Source organism: Arvicanthis niloticus, chromosome 3 (assembly GCF_011762505.2).
Source record: "Arvicanthis niloticus isolate mArvNil1 chromosome 3, mArvNil1.pat.X, whole genome shotgun sequence".
In the NCBI taxonomy this organism is placed as follows: domain Eukaryota; kingdom Metazoa; phylum Chordata; class Mammalia; order Rodentia; family Muridae; genus Arvicanthis; species Arvicanthis niloticus.
Window position 1 is genome coordinate 83,435,439 of NC_047660.1, and position 22,283 is coordinate 83,457,721.

General features: G+C 37.5%; 1 protein-coding gene across 46 annotated transcripts in view; it reads left to right on the forward strand.

Annotated features, from left to right (window-relative positions):
• Positions 1–22,283, forward strand: part of Pbrm1 (polybromo 1) — a 96,378-nt gene that overhangs the window by 174 nt on the left and 73,921 nt on the right. For 25 of the 46 annotated variants that reach the window (XM_076931355.1, XM_076931381.1, XM_076931390.1 and 22 more), the window contains exons 2-8: positions 3,359–3,498; positions 3,707–3,830; positions 6,054–6,206; positions 8,116–8,213; positions 11,084–11,231; positions 14,723–14,866; positions 18,246–18,362. In XM_076931355.1, the coding sequence (XP_076787470.1) occupies positions 3,783–3,830; positions 6,054–6,206; positions 8,116–8,213; positions 11,084–11,231; positions 14,723–14,866; positions 18,246–18,362 (708 nt within the window). In that variant the 5' untranslated portion in view covers positions 3,359–3,498; positions 3,707–3,782. Of the gene's footprint in view, positions 1–118; positions 270–3,358; positions 3,499–3,706; positions 3,831–6,053; positions 6,207–8,115; positions 8,214–11,083; positions 11,232–14,722; positions 14,867–18,245; positions 18,363–22,283 lie in introns of those variants that run through there. The other 21 variants (XM_076931362.1, XM_076931365.1, XM_076931383.1 and 18 more) reach the window with 10 other exon arrangements.

A 22,283-nucleotide genomic window follows, 5' to 3' on the forward strand; every position in this document is an offset into this window, starting at 1 on the left:
TCCTCGGCCGGCTGCCGGGCCTTTGTGTCGGCCCGGGCGGGCGGGCGGGAGCCGCGGCGGAGGCCCCGCCCCGCGGTGCGGACGCGCTGGTCGGGCTGGGCGCGGGGCGGGGCACGGCGGCCTCCGGACAGGCCCAGCAGCCTGGCCGCACCTGCCGCCAGGACAAAGGCAAACCGGGGCCCGGAAACTCCCCTCGCTGCTCTTTCCCGCCCGTCGCGGGGCGGCTTCAAAGCTGTCAACGTTTCCTTTAGCCCCAGAACCAGTGACAGGTCGGGCAAACTCTTCTTTTTCCTCCGCCTCTCAAGGCCTCTTTTTTTTTTTTTTTTTTTCCCCTTGTGCGTTCGGCAAAAACTCCCTATTGAGTTTTTGTTTTTTTTCTCTTTCCCATTGATTGCCCAAATGGAATATTTTTTTGTCAGAGAGACTTATTTATTTACAGGCTAGGTACTTAAGCTTCTCATTTGTAACGTCACGACGAATCGAGTGTTTTTAAACTGTTTTTATTCTGATTTCAAAAGTATTTGGTTTTAAAAGTTTTGTTTTCTAAAGAAGTGAGTCTTATTATGTTAAGAAAATTTGATTTGAAGGAGGGGACAAAAATATAAAATTCCTGGAAAACAAATGACAAATACACAATAGAATGGATGAAGAAATTCTAGGAATAACTATAGAAGCACGTGTTGGAATACGCTATCTTAAACCAAACTTTTCAAACATTACTTTAGGAGCCAGGCACAGTAGAAAACACCTGTTCTAGTTCATTAGTGGTCGAGTTGGGAGTGTTGCAAGTTCTAGGCTACTTGGGTTACATAGTGAGACCTGCCAGTAAAACAAAAAAGTGGTTATAAGTGTCTTTCTTAACCCATTTAAGTGGTAGGCTTTTTCCCCAAATGTAATTTAGAAGTATATTGGATTTGAAATAAATATTGAGGAACATAGCTTTTGCTTCAGTAGTTGTTAACATCCAAAATGAAAGATTGGAAAGTATTCTTGCTTCTCTTTTACGTGGCCTTACTTTGTTGCTAGATTTGTTTCAGGCTTATGGATCACCTCCCTCAGTCTCCTGAATGCTGGATTTACAGGCATATGCCACTGCTGGAGGGTGGGTGAAGGGATCAAAACAGTAACATGTGTATGTGCAGATGCACTAATAGGAATGGAAGAATATTGACAACTTTAAAATTTAGAGTGTGAAACATAGCTCAAATAATAGTCCATTTCCCAAATCCCCAAGATAAATTATATACCCATCTAATATACTATTAGGAAGACATTAAATATCATGAAGGAGAATGCTGATTTGGGTATTTGTGTGTGTGTGTGTGTGTGATCACCCCATTTATGGTAAAGATTGTTGGTTTGAAGTATAGTTCAGTTGGTATAATGTTTGTCTGGTATATGCATGAAGCACTGGGTTCAGTTCCTCAGCACTACATCAAACTGGACATGGTACATGTTATCCCAACATTTAGCATGTAGAGGCAGGAGGCTTAGAAATTCAAGTCCTGAGTTCAAGACTAATTGGTATGAATGAGACCACAAAAGAAAAAGAAAGAGAATAAAAAAAAACAACAACAACAAAAGACAACAACTAGGCAGTAGATAAATATTAAAGGCTTTGAATGGCAGTGATAAAGGTGGTTTTCCTGTGAGAAGTAGGATAATTGCCTACTTTTTTTGGTCTTTGAGTCATCTTTTTGCCAAAATTTTTTAAAGTATTTGTTACAATGTTAAATGTTACTAAAAAAAACATAGAATACTAAAAGTTAGTATGTTGTCAGGTATTTGGCTATACTAGATACTTGCACAGTCCCATATTCTTAAATAATCTTTAAAAAACTCACTTTGTATATATAGGCCTGTGTATGTAGCAGCTAGAGACCCAGGGCATTTTCTTTCTATTGGTTTCTTTCTTTATTATATTAAGATCTATTTTTTATCTTGTGTGTGTAGATGTTTTGTCTCCATGTATGGCTGTGCACTATGTATATGCCTGGTGCCTCAAGAAACCAGAAGAGGGTCCCCTGGAACTGGAATTACAGATGATTATGGCTGCCCTGTGGGTGCTAGAAATCTAACGTAAGCCCTATAGAAGAGTAGCCAGTGCTCTTGACCTGTCCATCTCTCCAGGACTACCTTATTTTTGAAGACAAGGTCTCTCATTATGCCTGGAGTTTACTGGAGTTTGACTAGGCTGGCCGACATCAAACCCCCGTGATCATCATGTCTTACACTTCCTCTGTACCTTCAGTGATGTGGTCAGGGGGCCATACAGTTATGCTTAGCTTTGATGTGGGTGCTGGTGATCTGAACTCAGGCCTTCATGCTTGCATGGCAAGTCCTTTGACTTTGTTCTTTCCCTAGACTCCTGAAGTATTTATTGTCCACTGGAAGTGTCTAGATTCAGTGTCAGACTCTTGGATTTTTTTACTGTAAAAAGGCCATCCTAACATCTGAAATTAAACCCCAGAATTATTTGTTTTCTGCTTATGGATAAAGAAATAATGAAGTAGTACTTAGAGACCATTTTTAAATGGCGCAAAATTTTGTTTTAAACATCTCATATGCATTTTCAGAACATTTAGTTATATCCAGCACTATTTTATAGAATGGGATACAAAAATAAGAAAGAGTTTTGCTTTGAAATTTCAAAGTAATTTCATGTGTGTTATTTCTTCACTGCCAAAAGGCTATAGGTATGCTTTATTGTTTTCATTTGGGGTGTTTGTTTGTTTTGAGATTACACTGAACTAACACTTCTGTCTTCACTTTCTTAATGCTAGTATTACATGTGTGCACCACCATGCCCAGTTCCATGTGGTGCTGGGGTTGAACCTGGGGCCTTTCAATCTGCTAGGCCACCACTTTCCTAACTTAGCTATTTACTTAGCCCTTGTTCCCCTTTAAAGATGACAAAACAGATCTGAATTTCGATTTGGCTAGCATCATACAGATAATTAGAGGTGAAAGGTCTGACTCCTGAGTGTGGATCCATTGTTTCTTTCACATTACATGTTAAAATATATACTTTGGATAAGAAAAATTAAAAAAAAAAATCCTTCTCTTGTATCTTTTGTCTTTGAAAGTGATTAAGATTAAATGATCTCAGCTGTTGTATTGTCTAAAACTACATTTATACATTTTTTTGTCATTTGCTTTCCAGTGAATTATAAAAAGCAGTCATTTTGAATTGCCAAGATAATTGAAGACCTTTTTAAAGTCCTACTAAACTTAAATGCTGTGTCTTTCCAGTGCAGATAGAGCTTTTGAAAAGAAATGTTTTTCTCTGATTCTTGGGTGGAGGGGAGGAAGAATTTTGTAGAGTTTGCTCTCATGAGCCATTCTTGGTTTGTTCCAGCTTGCCAACACTTGGTGTCACATGTGAGCCTCCCACATGTGTTCACTCTCCATTCCAGCTCTGTGATTGAACTCTGCTCTTATTGACTAGGGGGCACTTGGGCAGGCATGCTTCATTCCTGGAATTGACAGTCATTTCATGTGAGTAAAGGTGAAACTCATTGAGGTGTTTCTAAGCATGTGGAAGCATTGGGTTTTTAAATGAAAGCAATGTCAGGTGCACCTGAGAACTGATTGATGTGCCTGTGTCTCTCTCTTTAGCAGTTCTATTAGGATGTATGTTTTCTGTCTGTTTGTAACTCATTTATACCTCTATTTCCCTTTTCTCTGCCTTGTTCTTCTCTTTCAGTTCTGAATAGACTAACTGAATAAGCCCTTAGAAAGCCCTCCCTTCTCTCACTGGCTTCAGTTGGCCTGCAGACATAATGAGGAGATTGGCTTTTCGAGGCGCTGGTTGTGCTCTGGTAAAGCTGGTAAATTACTGATCATCTTCACCCTTTCCTGTTTCTGTCGTTCTTTACCTTTTCCCTTCAACATTCTGAATTTTTATAGTAATTCTTCCCTTCTGAGTCCCTTCTGTGTCTATCAGTGTTTCCAAGAATTAGTCCTTAATTTCATGAAATTGTGGAATTGTGGCCAGTTAGCAGTCTTTTATACACAACAACAGAACTTGGGTGTTCTTGACCTAAGGTTGTAGGAGCTTTAAACTTGGTAATAAACCAAAGCCTAGGAGAAGGAACATGACCACCGTGGGTTCTGTTTTAAACAGTGTGTGGACTTTAGTTCAAAGCAAGAGATAGGAGACCCCTCTTGTTTCTTAGTTGCTCAATGGATTTTTTGTTTGTTTGTTTTATTCTTGTTTTCTATTTCCTGGAGATCCCCAATTTTTCCTTCTGTAGTACTGGCAGCCACTGGTCTACGGTTGTTTATTTAGTTGTGTGAAATTTAAGTCTGTTGTTATGTTTAGCTTTGGGAAAGTCCTTTGAAATTACAATGCACTATTTGATACTACTGTTAAATTATATAAGCATTGTAGGACTTCTTGGGTCTATACCCTTTACCTGTAGTAATTTATTTCTTACATTATAGCCAAATGTGTATATTTATGTGTAAATATAATCTGTAAAATTATGTTAAAAGTAATTTCTTTTCCTTTTTTTATTTGAGATACTATGTAGCACTGCCTGACCTAGAACTCAATATGTAGACCATGCTGGCCTTGAGTGGACAGAGATTTCCCCCTGCCTCTGCCTTTCTTCTCAACTGCTGGGATTAAAGGCTTGCACCACTGCGCCTATCAAAGAATAGTGTCTTATAGGATTAGGGAGATATCTCAATGGGTAAAGTACTTGTTATGCAAAAATGAGGATCTGATTTTGGATCTCCAGCACCCACTTAAAAGCCAAGTGTGGGTGGTAGTGTCTGTAGTCCTCTCACTGGAGGAGCAGAGACAGGTAGGTCTCAGACACTGACTGACTAGATATTCTCCAGGGTTAATAAACAACCCTTTGTCCAAAATAGGGGGAACGTGCTAAAGGGAGATATCTAACATCAACCTATGTCCTGTGTGTGTGTGCGCGCGCAGAGTTTTTGTATTAGTGATAGGGCTCAGTGTTAGTGCTTTTCTATCATGTGTCAGTCAACCTAAATAAAGCTTAGAGCAAGTTTTTATGTTTCTAAATATCCACACGTTACCTAAGAACCCATGTGTGCAGCTTGTTCTTCCAGATCATCTAGTAAGACTTAAAGCTATTTTCCAAAATCTGTGAGCAGACTGTACATCTCTGACTCAAAGGAAAGACTTAATAGAAGAGGTCAATGTACAAGTGCTATTTCTCCCACATATAGCAAAAGTTACATTGTTTCACAGAGCTGTTTTTATGCATTCTGCTGTAAGTGGAGAATTCATTTTCAAGGTGTTAATTTTAGAGTACTTCTATATGCTAAAAAGTTTACTGCCTCAGATACTGCTTCTTAGTTTCATTTTCTACACTGTTACCCACTGAGGTATTAGTTATAATTGTAAGTCATTCAGGAAAGCAGCTGAGGTTACTAACTCTGTCCCTCTGCTTATCTGTCTGCCTCAGGGTCTTAGAGATCAGTGCTTTCAGCACACTGTTAAAGACTAGGCGACTGGAAAGATGGCTCAGTGTTTAAAGAGTGCTACTGGCTGTTCTTCCAGAGGACCTGGGTTTATTTCCCATCACCTACTTGGTAGCCTACAATCATTTGTACCTCCAGTTGCAGGGGATCTGATACACTCTTCTGGTATTCTCCAGCATCAGGCATACATGTGATGCAGAGATACTTACGCACAAAAATAATAAAAAATAATAATCAAAAATAATAATTTTTTTTAAAAATGACTATACATGAATTAGGAAGCCACATTCCAGGATAAATCTGGAGCAAGAAATGGTTGACTAATTTAGAATTATTGACATACAAATATATATACTTCTACCAAGTTTGCCCCATCAGAGTTTGATGGTATAGCGTTCTGATAAGTAAAAGACTAAAAATCATTGAAGTCTAGGACTTAAATTTAAAAAAAACTTAGAGCTAGGTCAATTCCACTGGAAAAAAACTATTATGTATCTTAAATGAACGAGAAGTTTGGTGATATGTGCCCAGCTGACAGTTTGTTGACATTGTTGAAGATTAAATATAAGAGCTTGGATAATTATTTCTTATAGAAGAAATTGGATTCCATGGGTTCCAAGAGAAGAAGAGCCACCTCTCCTTCCAGCAGTGTCAGTGGAGACTTTGATGACGGGCACCATTCTGTGCCTACACCAGGCCCAAGCAGGAAAAGGAGAAGACTGTCCAATCTTCCAACTGTAGATCCTGTAAGTAACTAAGGCTTCATGGCTTCTGCCTGATTACCCATGGTTTGAATACCTTTCTTTGAAGCAGTTGAACAGCTACATGATCTTTTCCCCCCTCTGGTTTCATAGGTTTATAGAAGTGTATCTATAGCCACATGTCTTAACAGTAATGGTATAATTTAATATTTTGAAGTTAAAATATCAGTGTGTTGTGTTAAATATATGCTCAACCAAAAAAAAAAAAAATATATATATGTGGTGAGAGGCTGGAGAGATGGCTCAGCAGTCAAGAGCATTGGCTGCTCTTCCTGAGGTCCTGAGTTCAATTCCCAGCAACCACATGGTTGCTCACAACCACCTACAATGTGATCTGATGCCCTCTTCTGGCATGCAGATAGAGCACTCAGAGTAAATAAATAAATGTTTTAAAAAGGGGCGTTGGGTGGATATGTGGTGAACGCTGAGTATATATGCTATGGCCAGAGTGTAGAGGCAACTTGAAGGAGTCAAGTCTTCTCTTTTTACCATGTGCGTTCTAGGGATGCAACTCAAGTCAGGGTTGGCAGCAAGTTGTGAGCACTGTTCAAGTTATTGAAATATGGTTATATATGAGGCTATCTCCATTTTCACATGAAACATAGATTCCATTGTAGAATATAAACAAATGAATAAATTGTAAAGTACTGGCACTTAGTAGGAAGTTCTAAGATAAAGAGTTTGTGATGTGGGGAAAGAGGAGTTAGTGAGATAGCTTATTAGGTTAATGTGCTTGCTTGAGTGCACAGTCCTCCTGTCTTAGACTTTTGGTACTAGAATTAAAGTTGTGTGTCCCTAATGCCCAGCTAAAGTGACTTTTTTTTAAATTATTTTTTAATTTTTTTATGAGTAAGAATTTTTTTTGTCTGTATGTAAAGGCACTGTGTCCTTGGAGACCAAAAGAGAGTATCAGACACCCTGGACCTCAAGCTATAGGCAGTTATGAGCCACCGTGTAGGTGCTGAGACTAAGACTCAGGTCCTTTGAAAGAGCAGCTGGTGATCTTACCCACTGAGCTCGCTCTCCAGCTCCAGCTTTTTTATTTTTATTTATTTATTTTATATATGTGAATACATGACACATCAGAAGAGAGTATAGGATTCCACTACAGATGGTTGTAAGCCACCAGGTGGGTGCTGAGAATTGAACTCAGGACCTCTGGAAGAGCAGTCAGCACTCTTAACCGTTGAGCCATCTCTCTAGCTCCCCAAACATTCACTTTTTTTAAGTTAGATTTTTTTTTAAACAGGAGAATTATACAAGCCAATAAGCTGATGTAGTTTAAAAGAAAGTCAGAATCAGACATGATAATGAATATCTGTGATCTTAGTACCAGGAAGTGAAGGTGGAGGACACAGATCTAATAAAAGTTACAAAAACATAAGAGTATTTTCTGTTAGTTTATTTATATATTTATTTTGGTGTTTTGAAGCAGGCTCTTACTATATAGCCCTGGCTGGCCTACAGATCACTCAGTAGACCAGGTTGGCCTTAAATTAGAGCTACCTGATGCTTCAGCCTCCCAAACATTATTTTAAAAACTATGTCCTTTCAGCATATATCAGACTTGGAGGCCTATTGGGTAATTTGGAAGTTTTCCTTTTCTTCTCTATTTTCCCTTTCTGGAGATTTTTTATTAAAGAATTATTAATAGGCAGGGCAGTGGTGGTGCACGCCTTTAATCCCAGCACTTGGGAGGCAGAGGCAGGTGGATTTCTGAGTTCGAGGCCAGCCTGGTCTACAGAGTGAGTTCTAGGACAGCCAGGACTACACAGAGAAACCCTGTCTTGAAAAACCAAAAAAAAAAAAAAAAAAAAAAAAAAAGAATTATTAATAGGCCTTCATTGGGTGTTGTTTGGTGATTTTTTTTTTTTTCTTTTCTTCCTTTGTGTAGATTGCTGTGTGCCATGAACTCTATAACACCATCCGCGACTATAAGGATGAACAGGGCAGACTCCTCTGTGAGCTGTTCATTAGGGCACCAAAGCGGAGGTGAGTTGGGAACACTTATGTAAGCGGGAAGATTTGACATAGGGTCTGAAGTTAAAGTGTTTGGTGATTAAGTATTCTTTCATAAGGAATGGGTTAAATCTGAGGTTCAATTTTAGTCTTTTTTTTTTTTTTTAAATCTTAATTTCAGTCTTATTCATCAAGATATTTATTTATTTACTTATTTGTTTGTGTGTGTATGCATGCACATGCTACATTATGCATTGTGGAGAAGTTGTAGGAGTTGATTTTCATGGTTTATAATGTGTGTAGCTTCGGAGATATTTACAAGTATATTCATTTATAAGCATATCTATACTCCCAGCTCTTTCCACTGACACAGCATGAAATGAATACATACAGCACTCAGCAGAGACTGGGATGATCCTGGAGAACTATATGGTGTCAGGAAATAACCAAGTACATGGAAAGTGATGAGAACATATTAGGAGAACATAGAAAATAGATACTATCAGCTGAGCGTGATGGTTCTTGCTTATATTCCTATTATTGAGGAGACTGGAACAGGTGGATCATGATTGGGAGGCCTGCCTGAGCTACATAGTAAATTCTAGGTCAGCTTGGAGTATATAGTGAGACCCTGTCTCAAAACATGAAAAATTAAAACAAAATAGAGAAGTTATCCTAAAAGGACACTCACTCACCAGACATTGAAGCAGTTTGATAATAACAGGCCATATGTGGTGGCATTGAGAGGTGGATAGATACGTGTGAATTCAATATCAGCCTGACCTACATAGTGAGACTCAGGACAGCCAGGGCTATATAGTTGCGAACCTGTTTCAAAAATAGTAACTGTTGCTGTCATTATAGCCTATAACCCATTTGGTAAAGTAGTAACTCAGGAGTCCATATGAAAATAATAATAAATTGAAACTATGACTGAGAATGGGCTTTCTGAATGTATTTGCCTATAAAGTTCAAATGAAGCAGTAGAGAAACCTGGCAGATACCGCTATGATCAAATGATCAGAGGTAACCTTATCAGATTAGTAGACTAAGACAAAAATCATGTGCCAGCTGTTAAGATAGAGTGAGATTTTGATTGCCACATCATCTCTACTAAACTGTCCTGTAAAGAACAGGGCTGTAGTTACAACAGGAAACCAGAAGAAACACTCCAGTTGAGCAATGCTTTACAAAATAACTAGCCTGTAATCTAAAAATATATGAAAATCAAGGAAAGCTGAATAGCTATTTAGAATGAAGGAAACTCAGAAAATAAAATGAAAGCAGGATTCTGTACTCAGTATTTTCATTGTGAAGGACAAGATTGGAATAGCTGGCAGAATATAAATAGAGTGAACAGATAAGATGGTACCGTAGCCATGTTTGTTTCCTGGTTTTGAATAGTGGTCCCTTGATTGTATGAAGTCAGTACTCAAACATATGTCAGCACTTATTCAATTGTTTTGGAAAATAAGTGTTCTTCAGGATGTTCTTAACATTAAAAATACATTTTTAAAATATTTATTAATTTTGTACACATGCTCATTCAAGTGTCCATGTCTGGAGGTCAAGAGCAACTTGGAGGAGTTGCTTATCCTTCCACTGTTCAGGTTCTAGAGATTGAACTCAGGTGGTCAGGCTTAGGAGCATGTACTCTCTCTCCTTCCCTGTTTAACAGTTTGCTGATTCACATTCTTAGAGCTTTTATGGCAGAGTTAAGCTTTTCTTTTGTTTTTAAACAAATATACATAATGGAAGAATGACTATAAGCTCTTTAAAGGCATTAAAGCATTAATGACCATGACATTCTTTGAATGTATTCACTTTTCTGTTACACATCAAAAAGGGAGCCAAATAACCCAATTGGGAAACTGAGAAAGTAATCACTCAGATCATTTTTAGGTTTGCTTGTTTTGTGGAACTCCTTTAGGAAAAAAAAAAAAAAAACCAGAAAATAATAAATGTCACGAACCCTAAGAAATTATCTTAGGATCCTAATTCTCATAATTTGTCTCTGAAATTTCTTTGTGTTCCTCTGTATCCTTTTCAGGGTATATCTCTTGTCACTATCCTGGGTTTCCATCTCTTCCCCCTCTGGTGGTGTTGAGGGTTGAACCAGGCCCCTGTGCATTCTGGGCAAGGACCTGCCACAGAGTCACAACCCTAGCCCCACTGTCTGAATTGTGTGTTTATTCTTATACCATTGTGTGTAGATAGTTTTAGATCTTTTACATTTGGTAAGCATCTGTCTCCCTTCTGCTTATTAGTTGATTATGAAGCAGTGTAAGTAATAGTCTGTGGCCAGAAAAGGCTCTGTGATCACTAAGGGAGGAAAAATAACCCATTTTATAATTTTTTTTTTCAGGACAGGGTCTCATTATGTAGCTCCAGTTGTCTTGGAACTCACTGTGTAGACCAGGTTTACCTCAAACTCACAGCTATCTGCCTGCCTCTGTCTCTTTAGTGCTGGGATTAAAGGTGTGACACTATGCCTGACTCATTGTGTCATTTTAAAAAAGAACTTTGAATTTTGTTGTGAGCCATTTTGGAAATGAGGAAATGTAAGTTATCTTTATAGAAGATATCATTCACATAGATTTAGTTCTGGTACCTTTAGATACTTACATTTATATTTAACCGTAGATATTTAGCATATAAACCTGATCATCAATGTTAACTTATATATATATTTTTTGTATGATTAATATGTATTTTGAAAAGAGCGCATTCCTGCATCTTGCTTTTGGTATTTCCTTTTAGCTCTAGTAATGAGGGAGAGTCTCTTGGGGAATTTGTAATTAGATTTGTTACTTAGTGTATTGGATATTATACAAATAGACTTGAAATAAAACTTTTAATATGCTTTGGGTTAGTGTCATTAAAACATACTTAAATTATAACAGAAATCAACCAGACTATTATGAAGTGGTTTCTCAGCCCATTGACTTGATGAAAATCCAACAGAAACTTAAAATGGAAGAGTATGATGATGTTAATCTACTGACTGCTGACTTCCAGCTGCTTTTTAACAATGCAAAGGCCTATTATAAGGTAAGAAAGCATCGGTTTTGAAAAGTGTCTAATTTCATAATTATCCTTTTTAAAAAAAAAAATCTTACACATTTTAAACTTTTATTTATTTAATTTGGGAATACTGTGTAGGTATGAGCTTACCTTAAACTTCTGATCCTCTCTCCTCTGTCTTCAAACACTAGGATTATAGGTACATGCATCATACCTACTAACTTAAAAAGATGTGTCCCCGTGCATGTGTTCGTGCCTGTGTATGAGTGTTTTGCCTTTATGCATGCAAGTGGATTATATATGTGCAGTGTCCATGGAGGCCACAGAGACCATCAGATCCTCTAAAACAAAGTTACAGATGATTGTGAGCTATTGTGAGTCCTCAGAACCAAACCCTCATCCTTTTTAAAAGCAGCCAGTGCTCAGATGAGCAATAGTTTCTCTCATTTCTGCTAATGTTCAGTTTTGGTTTGTGTAGCTGGTGGGGGCATTTTTTGTTTTGTTTTGTTGAGACAGGGGCTCAATATTTAACCAAAGCTGGCTGCATTACAAACAGTACTGGCTTGCATTTCTTTCATTAGTTAAGGGATAACAATTATGTGGGTTTTTTTCTTGCTTTGTTTTTTTCTTTTTTCTTTTTGGTTTTTCGAGACAGGGTTTCTCTGTGTAGCCTTGGCTGACCTGGAACTCACTCTGTAGACCAGGCTAGCCTCGAACTCAGAAATCCACCTGCCTCTGCCTCTGCCTCCCAAGTGCTGGGATTAAAGGTGTGCGCCACCACTGCCAGGCACTTTGCTATTTTTCTATTCTAGAAATTAAAAAATATTTTGAATATTAATCTTTTTTAAATTGTATGTTTCAAATATCTTAAATATTTGAACTTTTAAAATATTTTTAAAGTATGTTTTAAACTTTCTTTTTAAATGCTGGGGATTGAATCCTACTAAAACAGGTATTCTACTATTGAACAGCAACCCCAGCCTCCAATTTATGTAGTCTGTTTGATGAACATAAGTTTTTATTTTCATGTAATATAATATGTCATTCTTGCAAGGTGTAATGGCACACACTTTTAATCTCAGTGCTCAAGAGTCAGGTGGAAATCTGGTAGTATAAGATCAGCCCAGTCTACATATAGAGTTCTAGGCCAGCCAGGGATAAAAAGTGAGATCTTATCTCAAACAGAATCTGATTTTTTTAGTTTATACGTTTATGTGTCTTGGTTTAGAAGTTCCTTTTGCCTAAATATTGTAAAACTACTTTTGCATTTTCTCTTAAAAACTATAATAGAGACAGAGTGTGGTGACACACACCTTTCGTTTTTTTAATTTTTAAAACTGCTTTTTTTTATGTATGTATGAGTGTTTGCCTGCAAGTAAGTCTTTACATCCTGTGTTGCCTGTGGAGGCAGATGAATTTGATTTTTCTGTAGCTGAATTTATAGATAGCTGAGAGCTGCCATGTTGGTCTATGATATGGGTGCTAGGAACCAAAGTCAGGTCACCTCTGAGAGCAGGAGATGTTTTTAACATCTGAGCCATCTCTAGAGGCTCCATAACCTGTGTTTTAATTGGAACATTTCAATGCTTGGATTAAGTTAGTCAGTCCTACTATGTAGCTCAGAAAGGTACTAAAACTGCAGTACCCATACTTTTCATACTTCTACCCATTTAGTTTCAGTAATTAACATATTTGTATGTATTCCTACCATCAAATTTTGACTTTTAATTTTTTTGTTTTTTAATACATTGTTAATTTTTTAATAATCTACTTCCTTTTTGGTTTTTATTTTGACATATTTCCCCCTAAATTTTAGTATTTGTAAAGTCTTAGTCAGGGACCCCTTTTCTTTTCTATTTAAAAAAAAAAAAAAAGCCAGGTGGTGATAGCATTTGCATTTAATCCCAGTACTCTGGAGGCAGAGGCAGTTGGATATCTATGAATTCCAGGACAGCCTGGTCTACAGAGCAAGTTCTAGAACAGCCAGGGCTACACAAAGAAATCCTCTCTTGAAATTAAAAAAAAAAAAATTGCAGAGATTGAACCTCAGGGTTTTACGTATGCCAAGCAAATGGTATACTACAGATATAACTCCAAACTCGAGAATTCTTATCTTAAGATCAATAGTTAACATGTCAAAATAAGAAGCTGATTGTCATATTGCTACTACTGGCAGACAGTGCGGAGACCATACAGTGATTACGGTCTGAGCACCTCTACTTATCCATGCTGCCTAGTACTTTTGTGACAGAATTTGAATTCTAGAAGTGAATATTATTTTACATAATTTTTTCCTCACAAATTTACAACTTTGTTGTTTTGTGACAGAGTGTTTCTCTCTAGCCCTGGCTTTCCTTGTACTCATTATGTAACCTGAGCTGGCTTCATACTCATGGCAGTATTTTTGCCTCAACTTTACAAGTATTAGGATTTCAGGCTCATGCCACCACACCCAACTTTTTACTTTCTATTTTCTTCATTGTTTTAAAAACTGAAAACTTATTTAACAAGCACAAAGCCTTAGGGTAGATCCTTAGCACACAAGAAGATAACAATTGGATATAAAGTTATCTGTTACCTGCAGTTTCTTTATAGGTGATCTGTTTCTCTGACTTTTTTCCCTCATTCTCTTTGTTTATTGTGATGGATCTAGATTTCCCTCTCCTTTTTACTTGTGAGCTTTGCTTTGTAAATCTTGCATTGATATTTTTCCTAGGGGAAGTTTTTAGCCTTAATATTTTCATATGTTGCCTATATACCATTCTCTCTTCTTCTAGAACTCGGATTGGCTATTGTCTTAGGGTTTTTGTTGCTGTAAAGGGACACTAACCACGGCAGCTCTTATAAAGGCAACCATTTCACTGGGGCTGGCTTACAGTTCAGGGGTTTGGTCCATCATCATAGTAGGAAGCATAGCAGCATGAAGCAGACAAGGTGCTGGAGACATAGCTGATGTATATCTGTATCAGCAGGCAGCAGGAAGAGAAGGAGACATTGGGCCTGACTTGAGCATCTGAAACCTCAAAGCCCTCCCTCAGTGACAGCTTCCTCCAATAAGGCCAACCCTCCCAATAGTTCCACTCCCCATGAGCCTATGGGGCCATTTTCATTCACACCACCACAACTATTTCACTAGACTTTCCTCACGTCTTTACTTCTTTAAAACCTTTCTCTGCTTTTGTATATTTAGGTATTGTTTTTTTAGATAGTTTAATTCTTTCAGTTTTTTGAAGTTTGCTGTTAGACAAATTAAAATAGAAATAATTTCACCAGTTATTTCTATCTTTTGTAATAGGTCTTCGAATTGCAATTTTTATATTAATAATTAATTCTTTTTTAGAAAATGGATTAAGTTCTGCATATTTTCTAATCATAAGACTTTTGAAATAATTATAATTGTATTTTCAAATTTGTCTCTTTAAAATAGCAGTTCACTGTTATACAAAATGATTTAAAACTAGGAATTGAATTATCAATAAAAATAAATGTTCCTTTCTCTTCTCTTTGCTAATGTATAGCCAGATTCCCCTGAGTATAAAGCTGCTTGTAAACTCTGGGATTTGTACCTTCGAACAAGAAATGAGTTTGTTCAGAAAGGAGAAGCAGATGACGAAGATGATGATGATGAGGGGCAAGACAATCAAGGAACAGTGACGGAAGGTGTAAGTGTGAGCACATAGCAACATGAATAGCCTGGGAAGGAGGAGGGAACACTATGTTGATTTTTTTTTTTTTTTCTGGGCTGTTGTGGGAAGCCATTGTTTTAGTGTTTGAGAGCATAAGTGAACATTAAACTGGAGAACCACACTCCAGGTTCATGTGGTCTTAAACATCTTGGACAGTGTTACTCAGTGCTACTCACAGGTGTTTCCATGGACTGTTTTTATATTAATACATATTTCCTGTTCAGTTTTAAAAATCATGATATTATCAAGGGCTAGTTCAGTCCAATAGTGCTAGATTATCAATGTATAATGGTAGATAGGCAGTGTTGTGATTAAAATTTTGGAGAGCCAGCCGAGTCACTTTAGTTAGGAATGCTTTGTTTTCTTAACCTAGAAGACAGAACTAGAGAGGAAAAACAAAAATGTAGGCAGGTACTGGGAGTAGGGAGGTGGAGAAGAAAGGAGTGGAGTTGAAAGGCAGCTGCACGGCATAAGGGGAGAGGGACTTCAAAGAAAGTGAGAAAGCACAAAGTGTTCAGGAAAGCATACTTAGTCTTTTGGCTAGGGTCTGGAAAAGAGGGTGGGGAGAAAAAGGCCAAAGTGAAAAAAAGTTTTTATATTCTCCGGGTACTTTATCAATACCTTGAAAGGAATTAGACAGGCTCAGTAGTGGTACCAGAAAACAACTCTGTAAGCAGCTGTCAGGAATACTTAAATATACTGCACTAGGCATCTACTGCTTGATCCTAGGACATGCCAGGGGGTTTTGCACTTGCTCTTACCTGTGCTTAGACATAAATTTATTTTAAAAATGATTTTTTAAAAAAATTTTTGCATGCATTGGTTTTTGCCTATATGTATGTATGTCTGTGTGATGATATTAGATCCCCTGGAACTGAAGCTACAGACAGTTGTGAGCTGTCATGTGGATGCTAAAAATTGAACCTGGGTCCTCTGGAAAAGCAGCTAGTGCTCTTAACCACTAAGCCCTCTCTCCAGACCCTTAGAAATAAGTATAAACAATGTGTATGGATGTTTTACCTCCATGTATGTCATTTGTGTGCCTGGTACCCAAGGAGGCAAATAAAGAAGTAACTAGCAGAATATTGCTTGCTGAGCCCCCCAGCCTTTCTATAGCTCTAGCCAAAAAATAAAATTTAGGACATGGCCTTTTAAATTTTTTATTTCTGTTACTTTCATACATGTAATTAATTGATTTTGGGTTGTTTTATTATGACTCCCCATTAACTTGTTTCATTTCTCAACCTTTCCTGCTGAAACTCTTCCCAACAAAGGACATGCTAAACAAAGGTCCTTATTCATTTATTTCATTTGCATAACTGTTGAAAAATAGAGAAATCTCACATATTCATACTTATTTGTCTTAAGATTCTTTTATAGCTGTAAGCTTTTTTTTTTTTTTTTTTTTTTAGAAGGCATTTCCAAGCTTCTACTTTTTATTTAAGGTAAAATTGTTGCTGCACAGTGGTGGCTCACACCTTTAATCCCAGCACTTGGGAGGCAGAGACAGGCAGATTTCTGAGTTTGAGGTCAGCCTGGTCTACAGAGTGAGTTCCAGGATAGCCAGGGCTACACAGAGAAACCCTGTCTCAAAAAATAAAACAAAACAAAAGATAAAGTTGTTATATTTTATTTTGCTTTGCTACAATATTTTAATTAGAATATAGATTGTTTGGGGGCTAGCAGATGGCTAAGAGATTAAGAGTACTGACTGCTTCCAGTGGTTCAGGTTCAGTTCCCTGCAACCACATGGTGGACCACAGCTGTCTGTAACTCCAAGATCTGATACCCTCACACAGACATACTTGCAGGCAGAAAACACCAATGTATATAAAATAAAAATAAATGTTAAAAAATTAATTTAAAAAAGAATATAGATTATTTGACTTTATTGTACATCTATGTATGTATGATTTTTCAAAGATAGTTTGTAAAACCCTCTAGGATACATTATCATATGGTTTAAATTATATTCTTGTTTAGCCTGTGTCTTAGGGTTTTACTAACATGAACAGACATCATGACCAAGGCAACTCTTATAAGGCCAACATTTAACTGGGGCTGACTTACATGTTTAGAGGTTCAGTCCACTATCATTAAGGCAGGAACCTGGCAGCATCCAGGCAGGCATGGTTCAGGAGGACCCAAAAGTTCTATGTCTTCATCTGAAGGCTGCTAGCAGACTACTCACTTCCAGACAGCTATGATGAGGGTATTAAAGCCCACACCCACAGTGACACACCTATTCCAACAAGGTTATACCTGCTAATAGTGCCACTCCCTGGGCCAAACATACAAACCATCACAGCCTGACTTCTAGTTTAAATAAAATATTTCCCATTTTTGTTAGCATTGATTTATATAATATATTTTGATTATCTTCAGCCTCGTATTATGATATCTTGCCCACTTCCACTACCTCCAGACCTTACTACAAGCCCAGTGTATGGGTCCTTGGGATCAGACTCAGAACTTCTTGTATTTTAGGCAGACACACTATCAGTTAAGCTAAATGTCTAATCTTGAAACTTTTAAATCAGAATGATTTTCCTATTAGTTTCTCAATGCCTGAAATAAATGTATTCATGCATTCTAATTCTTAATGTTACCTGGAAAATGTTTGTAGAGTAGTGGGGCTGGATTGGGGGCAACGAAGCATGGACTTTAAAATTTGAGACTACATTAAAAATAAATGTGAAAATACCAGTGCATGTATAATTGAAGTCCTGAATAACCATTAATCTTAATTTCTTTTACAAAAAAAAGTATGAGTTAAATTTAAATTACTATTTACTATAAATTTTGGTTTGAGACAATCTTGTTATCCACTGTAGAAATTTGCTATAAACTTGGACGTTCTCTGATTAAGTACTGTTTGGGGCACATGATTTTGTGTATTGAAACAGTGACTTAACTAGTGCGACTAAACTCAAGTTGCTAGGTCTGAAGAACAGAAATGTTGTATATGAGTGTACTTAATCTCCATTTAATTTTTACTTAATTTGAAGAGCTATGAACACATATACATACATATTTATATATGGCTCAGTTGCTCAGATCCCAAAAGGATATAGACTTCCACATTTACATATATGGTACTTTTATAGTATTTATTATAAAATTAAGATTCATTATAGGACATGATCTAAGAGACTTAATTACAGAAATATTACAAAAGCTTCACTCATTTCATGTAGCTCTCAGTTAACAAGGAAGGTGCTCTTGAAACTTGAACGTAGGATAAACACCACTAAGCAGTTGCTCTTTTGAATTAGCTCTGTAATCCTAAAAACTATTTAATACTTGGCACTTATTTATGGATCTGTTTTTCTCTCTTCACCTCCTTGCCTGCTAGTCGTCTCCAGGTTACCTGAAGGAGATCCTGGAACAGCTTCTTGAAGCCATAGTTGTAGCCACAAATCCATCAGGACGGCTCATCAGTGAACTTTTTCAGAAACTGCCTTCCAAAGTGGTAAGTGATGTGCTCAGTGACAAATGAATTAAAATATTTAATTTTAAATACTTTAAGAATTTTATTAGTTATAAGTAATATTAAAGGGACAGTGTTGAGGTAGCCAAGTGATACTCTTCATGGCCTCAATAGAAAGCACAAAGGACATAGTTTGTTTACTTGATTAGGAGGCGGCTTTTAAAAATATGGGTATAAATGTTTGCCTGTCTGTATATGTATGTGTGCCATATGAGTACCTGATTCCTATGGAAGGTAGGAGAAGTTAGATCTCCTAAACTAGAGATCGGATTCTTGGTTCTCTACGTGACCATCGGGTGCTCTTAACTGCTGAGCCATCTGGCAACCCCTAAAGGTTGGCTTTTAAAAAAAGATTATTTATTGTGTATGTGTGTGTCCATGTCAGGTCAGGACAGTGTTCGTGGCTGTGTTGCTTCAGTTGGTCCCAAACTTATAGGCTGTTTTGTTTTTGTTAACTGTGGTACATACATAGTATAATTGACTATTTTAGCTTTATTATTTTATACTAAATATTACTTATTTTTGGTATTTTGAGATAGAGTCTTATTGTATAATCTAAGTTGGCCACAAACAAATTCTTTTGCTTCTGCCTTTGAGTACTCGAATTACAGATCCTCTTCACCTTGATCTTAACTATTTTTAAATGTACAGTTCTGTGACATTCACGTTATTATACAACTGTCATGATCATCTTCTCAGATTTGTTTTTTAAATCTTTAAAATTGAAACATTATGCCATTAATTATCAGGTCCACTTCTCCCCTTCTTCTTGCCCTATGGAAACACTATTCTACATCTGTCTCTGGTTTTTGGCAACTCTTGAGTACCACTAGAAGAGAATGCTGATTGGGAATACAGCTTAGTGATAGATTACTTGCCTCCTATGTTCAAGTGTATTTTGCATCTAATCCCCAGAACCACCACAAAAAGAAAGAGAGAGAGAGAGAGAGAGAGAGAGAGAGAGAGAGAGAGAGAGAGAGAGAGAGAGAAGAAAGAGAGAGAGAGAAAGAAAGAGGGACAGCTATCTAGCTTTTATCCTTCCAGGACTGCTTATGACTTACTTCATTCACTTATCATAATGGCTTAAGGATTAAATTATATTGTCACATGCATTAAGACTTCCTTTTTTACCCCACAAAAATCATTTTTTGAAGTTTTTTTTTAAAAGTTATTGTATATATGAGTGTATGTTTGTAGCTTCGTTCACTTGAATGCAGTACCTGTAGAAGTCAGAAGAAGTGTCTGTCAGATCCCCAGAACTGGCATTGCCATAAGCCATAAGCTGCCGTGTGGGAACTAAAATTGAGTACTTTGCAAAAGCCATTGGTGCTTTTAACTACTAAGCCATCACTCCAGTGAGCATACCTTTAAATAATTAATTTTGTCAGTGACCCATGGGAAAACCTGCATGCCACTTACTTGTCAGTCACTTGTAGTATGCTAAATTCCTTGTAAGGCGAAGACATAAGGCTCTGTATAACATGGATCCCTGGCCTTTGGAAACTCAAGGAGAAGAAAATGATGTAGATACAGAAATAAATGATGGGAATCAGTAGTAAAAAGGCACTGACTGCTCTTCTAGAGAACCTCGGTTTGAATACCATCTTCCAAATATGGCTCACAACTATCTGTAACTCTAGTTCCAGTGAATCCAACACCCTCTTGTGGCCTCCTCAGGCACTGCATGTGTGATGTAGATAACACATACAGGCAAAACACTCATACACATCAGAAAAAAAGCCTTAACATTTTTTAATAGAAATTATCAATCACTGTGGAGTAAGTGCTGAAATAGAGTTCTTCTTAGAGTATACTGTTAGAACTAAAAGAATGTTAGGGTCAGAAACATCTTTGCAGTATGAGAAGCTATAATGAAATCATACCTGTATCCCTATAATCCTCTTATATGTGAAGCTATACGAGGCCCTGATACCTTAAAAAGTCTCACTTATCTAGAAAATCTCTTCTATGTTTGGATGGAAGACTAATCAATTTGTCCTTTTCCACCACCAGGAAAAAAAGAAACTAAAAGGAGGAAGACTTTATGTGTCTTCCTCTCATCCTATCTCTTGAACAGTTTCTTCATGTTTATACAAACTTTCTTTTAGATGCATATTTTATCATTGAAAAATTATTCTAGGAAGCAACTCAAATATGCTTTGGTAGATGAATGGATGAAGAAAATATTTTTTGAAATAAGTCAGATATTATTCAACTTTTAAAAGAAGGGTATTATTATACATATACAAAATGATGGCTCCTGAGTAAATACTTAGGGAAATAGCAAGTCCTGAAGGGGGAATACTGTGTGTTATTCATCTTATGTGAGAGTAGCCAAAATCAAAAACACAGGAAGCAGAATGGTGGCTTCTGTAGAGAGAAAGAAATAGTCCGCTGAGTGCTCAACTTCTACCATCTGAAAGAAAATACCTCAACTTTTGGTACTGAGATGACTCAGTCAGTAAAGTATTTGACTTACATTATTTGAGGACCTGAGGTGGGATTTCAGCACCCTTACAAAAGCCTGTATATGGTTGTGCTCCTGTAATCCCAGCACTGAGCTAACAAAGGTAAGAGGATCTTAGGTCTTACTGTTCACTAGTCTAGCCAAATTGTTGAGTTCCAGGTTTAATGTGAGACCCTGTCTCATAAGGTAGAAAGTGAAGAGGGAGACAACTCGTGGTAACCTGTGGCCATACATGAACTCAGACATTGTTGATTTAGATCCTAACTTTATTTTCATTCTGTGTCTACAAGAACAAAAATTACTTAGGCATCATAGTTGAAGAGATGGTAGAAAGACTGTAAGGGCAAGAGGAACAGAAGTTTAACATGAGATTGTGTCTTGGAGAAATGTCAGGGACGTTTCACCAACACTACTGCCTGAAGAAGACCAGAACAAGGGCATCATGAGCAAACATGCTCACACGGAGGGGAAAACCCCATAGGTCCTCAACCCTGGTCAAAGAACTAAGGCAACTATGTAATTCGGAAAGCAGGAGAAATAGTCTTTCCCAGGGAAGAACCCCCAAGTTGGGTACCCAGTACCAAGTCCTGATACGTACATGTAACATGTGGGCTGAGCAGGTTGCATTTCTGTGTTTAAGAATACGCACATACACACTCTCATGCTCACACATGTAATATGCAGATAGGGGCTATAAATTTAGGAGAGCAAACCAGGGTTGGGGGGGGGGGGGGTTCATGGAAGAAAAGGGTTAGAGGGAAGAAAGGGAAAGAGCAAATGATATAATAATATTTTACTTTTAAAATGTTATAAAATTTTTAAAGTGAACTTTGGTTTTTTGGTCAACTTCCGTTTTTTAAAGAACAAAATTTGTAGGAGAGCCTAAGAGTAGTGAATGTGAGGGGTACCATGAACAGCTGCAAGGGCATTCCCCATGTGTCTGCTTTTTGAGATGAGCTCAGATTAGATGAATTCCACAGATGTGTCCCACCTGTGTTCTAACATAAAATTGTAAATGCCTTTACAATATCATGGGGCGGGGGGTGTGCGTGTTTACAAATTCAAATCTCATGGTTGTCAAATATGAATTTTGAAGATGTGAGTATTATATTGCAAATATGGAAAGCTTGGGTTTACCCTGACCTAAAGAACTGTGTCAAGTGGTCTGTTCCTAAAATTCTAGCCAAGTGGGAAGCTGAAGCAGAAGAATTTTAACAGTGTGAGGTTAAACAGTCAACTAACCTGGATGCTCCCAGAGGCTGAATCACTAAACAAAGAGGGAGCACGGGCTGAACTGAGAGTGCCTGCACATGTGCACGCGCGCACACACACACACACACACACACACACACACACACACACACACAGCAGATGTGCAGCTTGGTCTTCATGTGGGTCCCCCAACAACTGGAGCACGGCCTGTCCCTGAACCCATT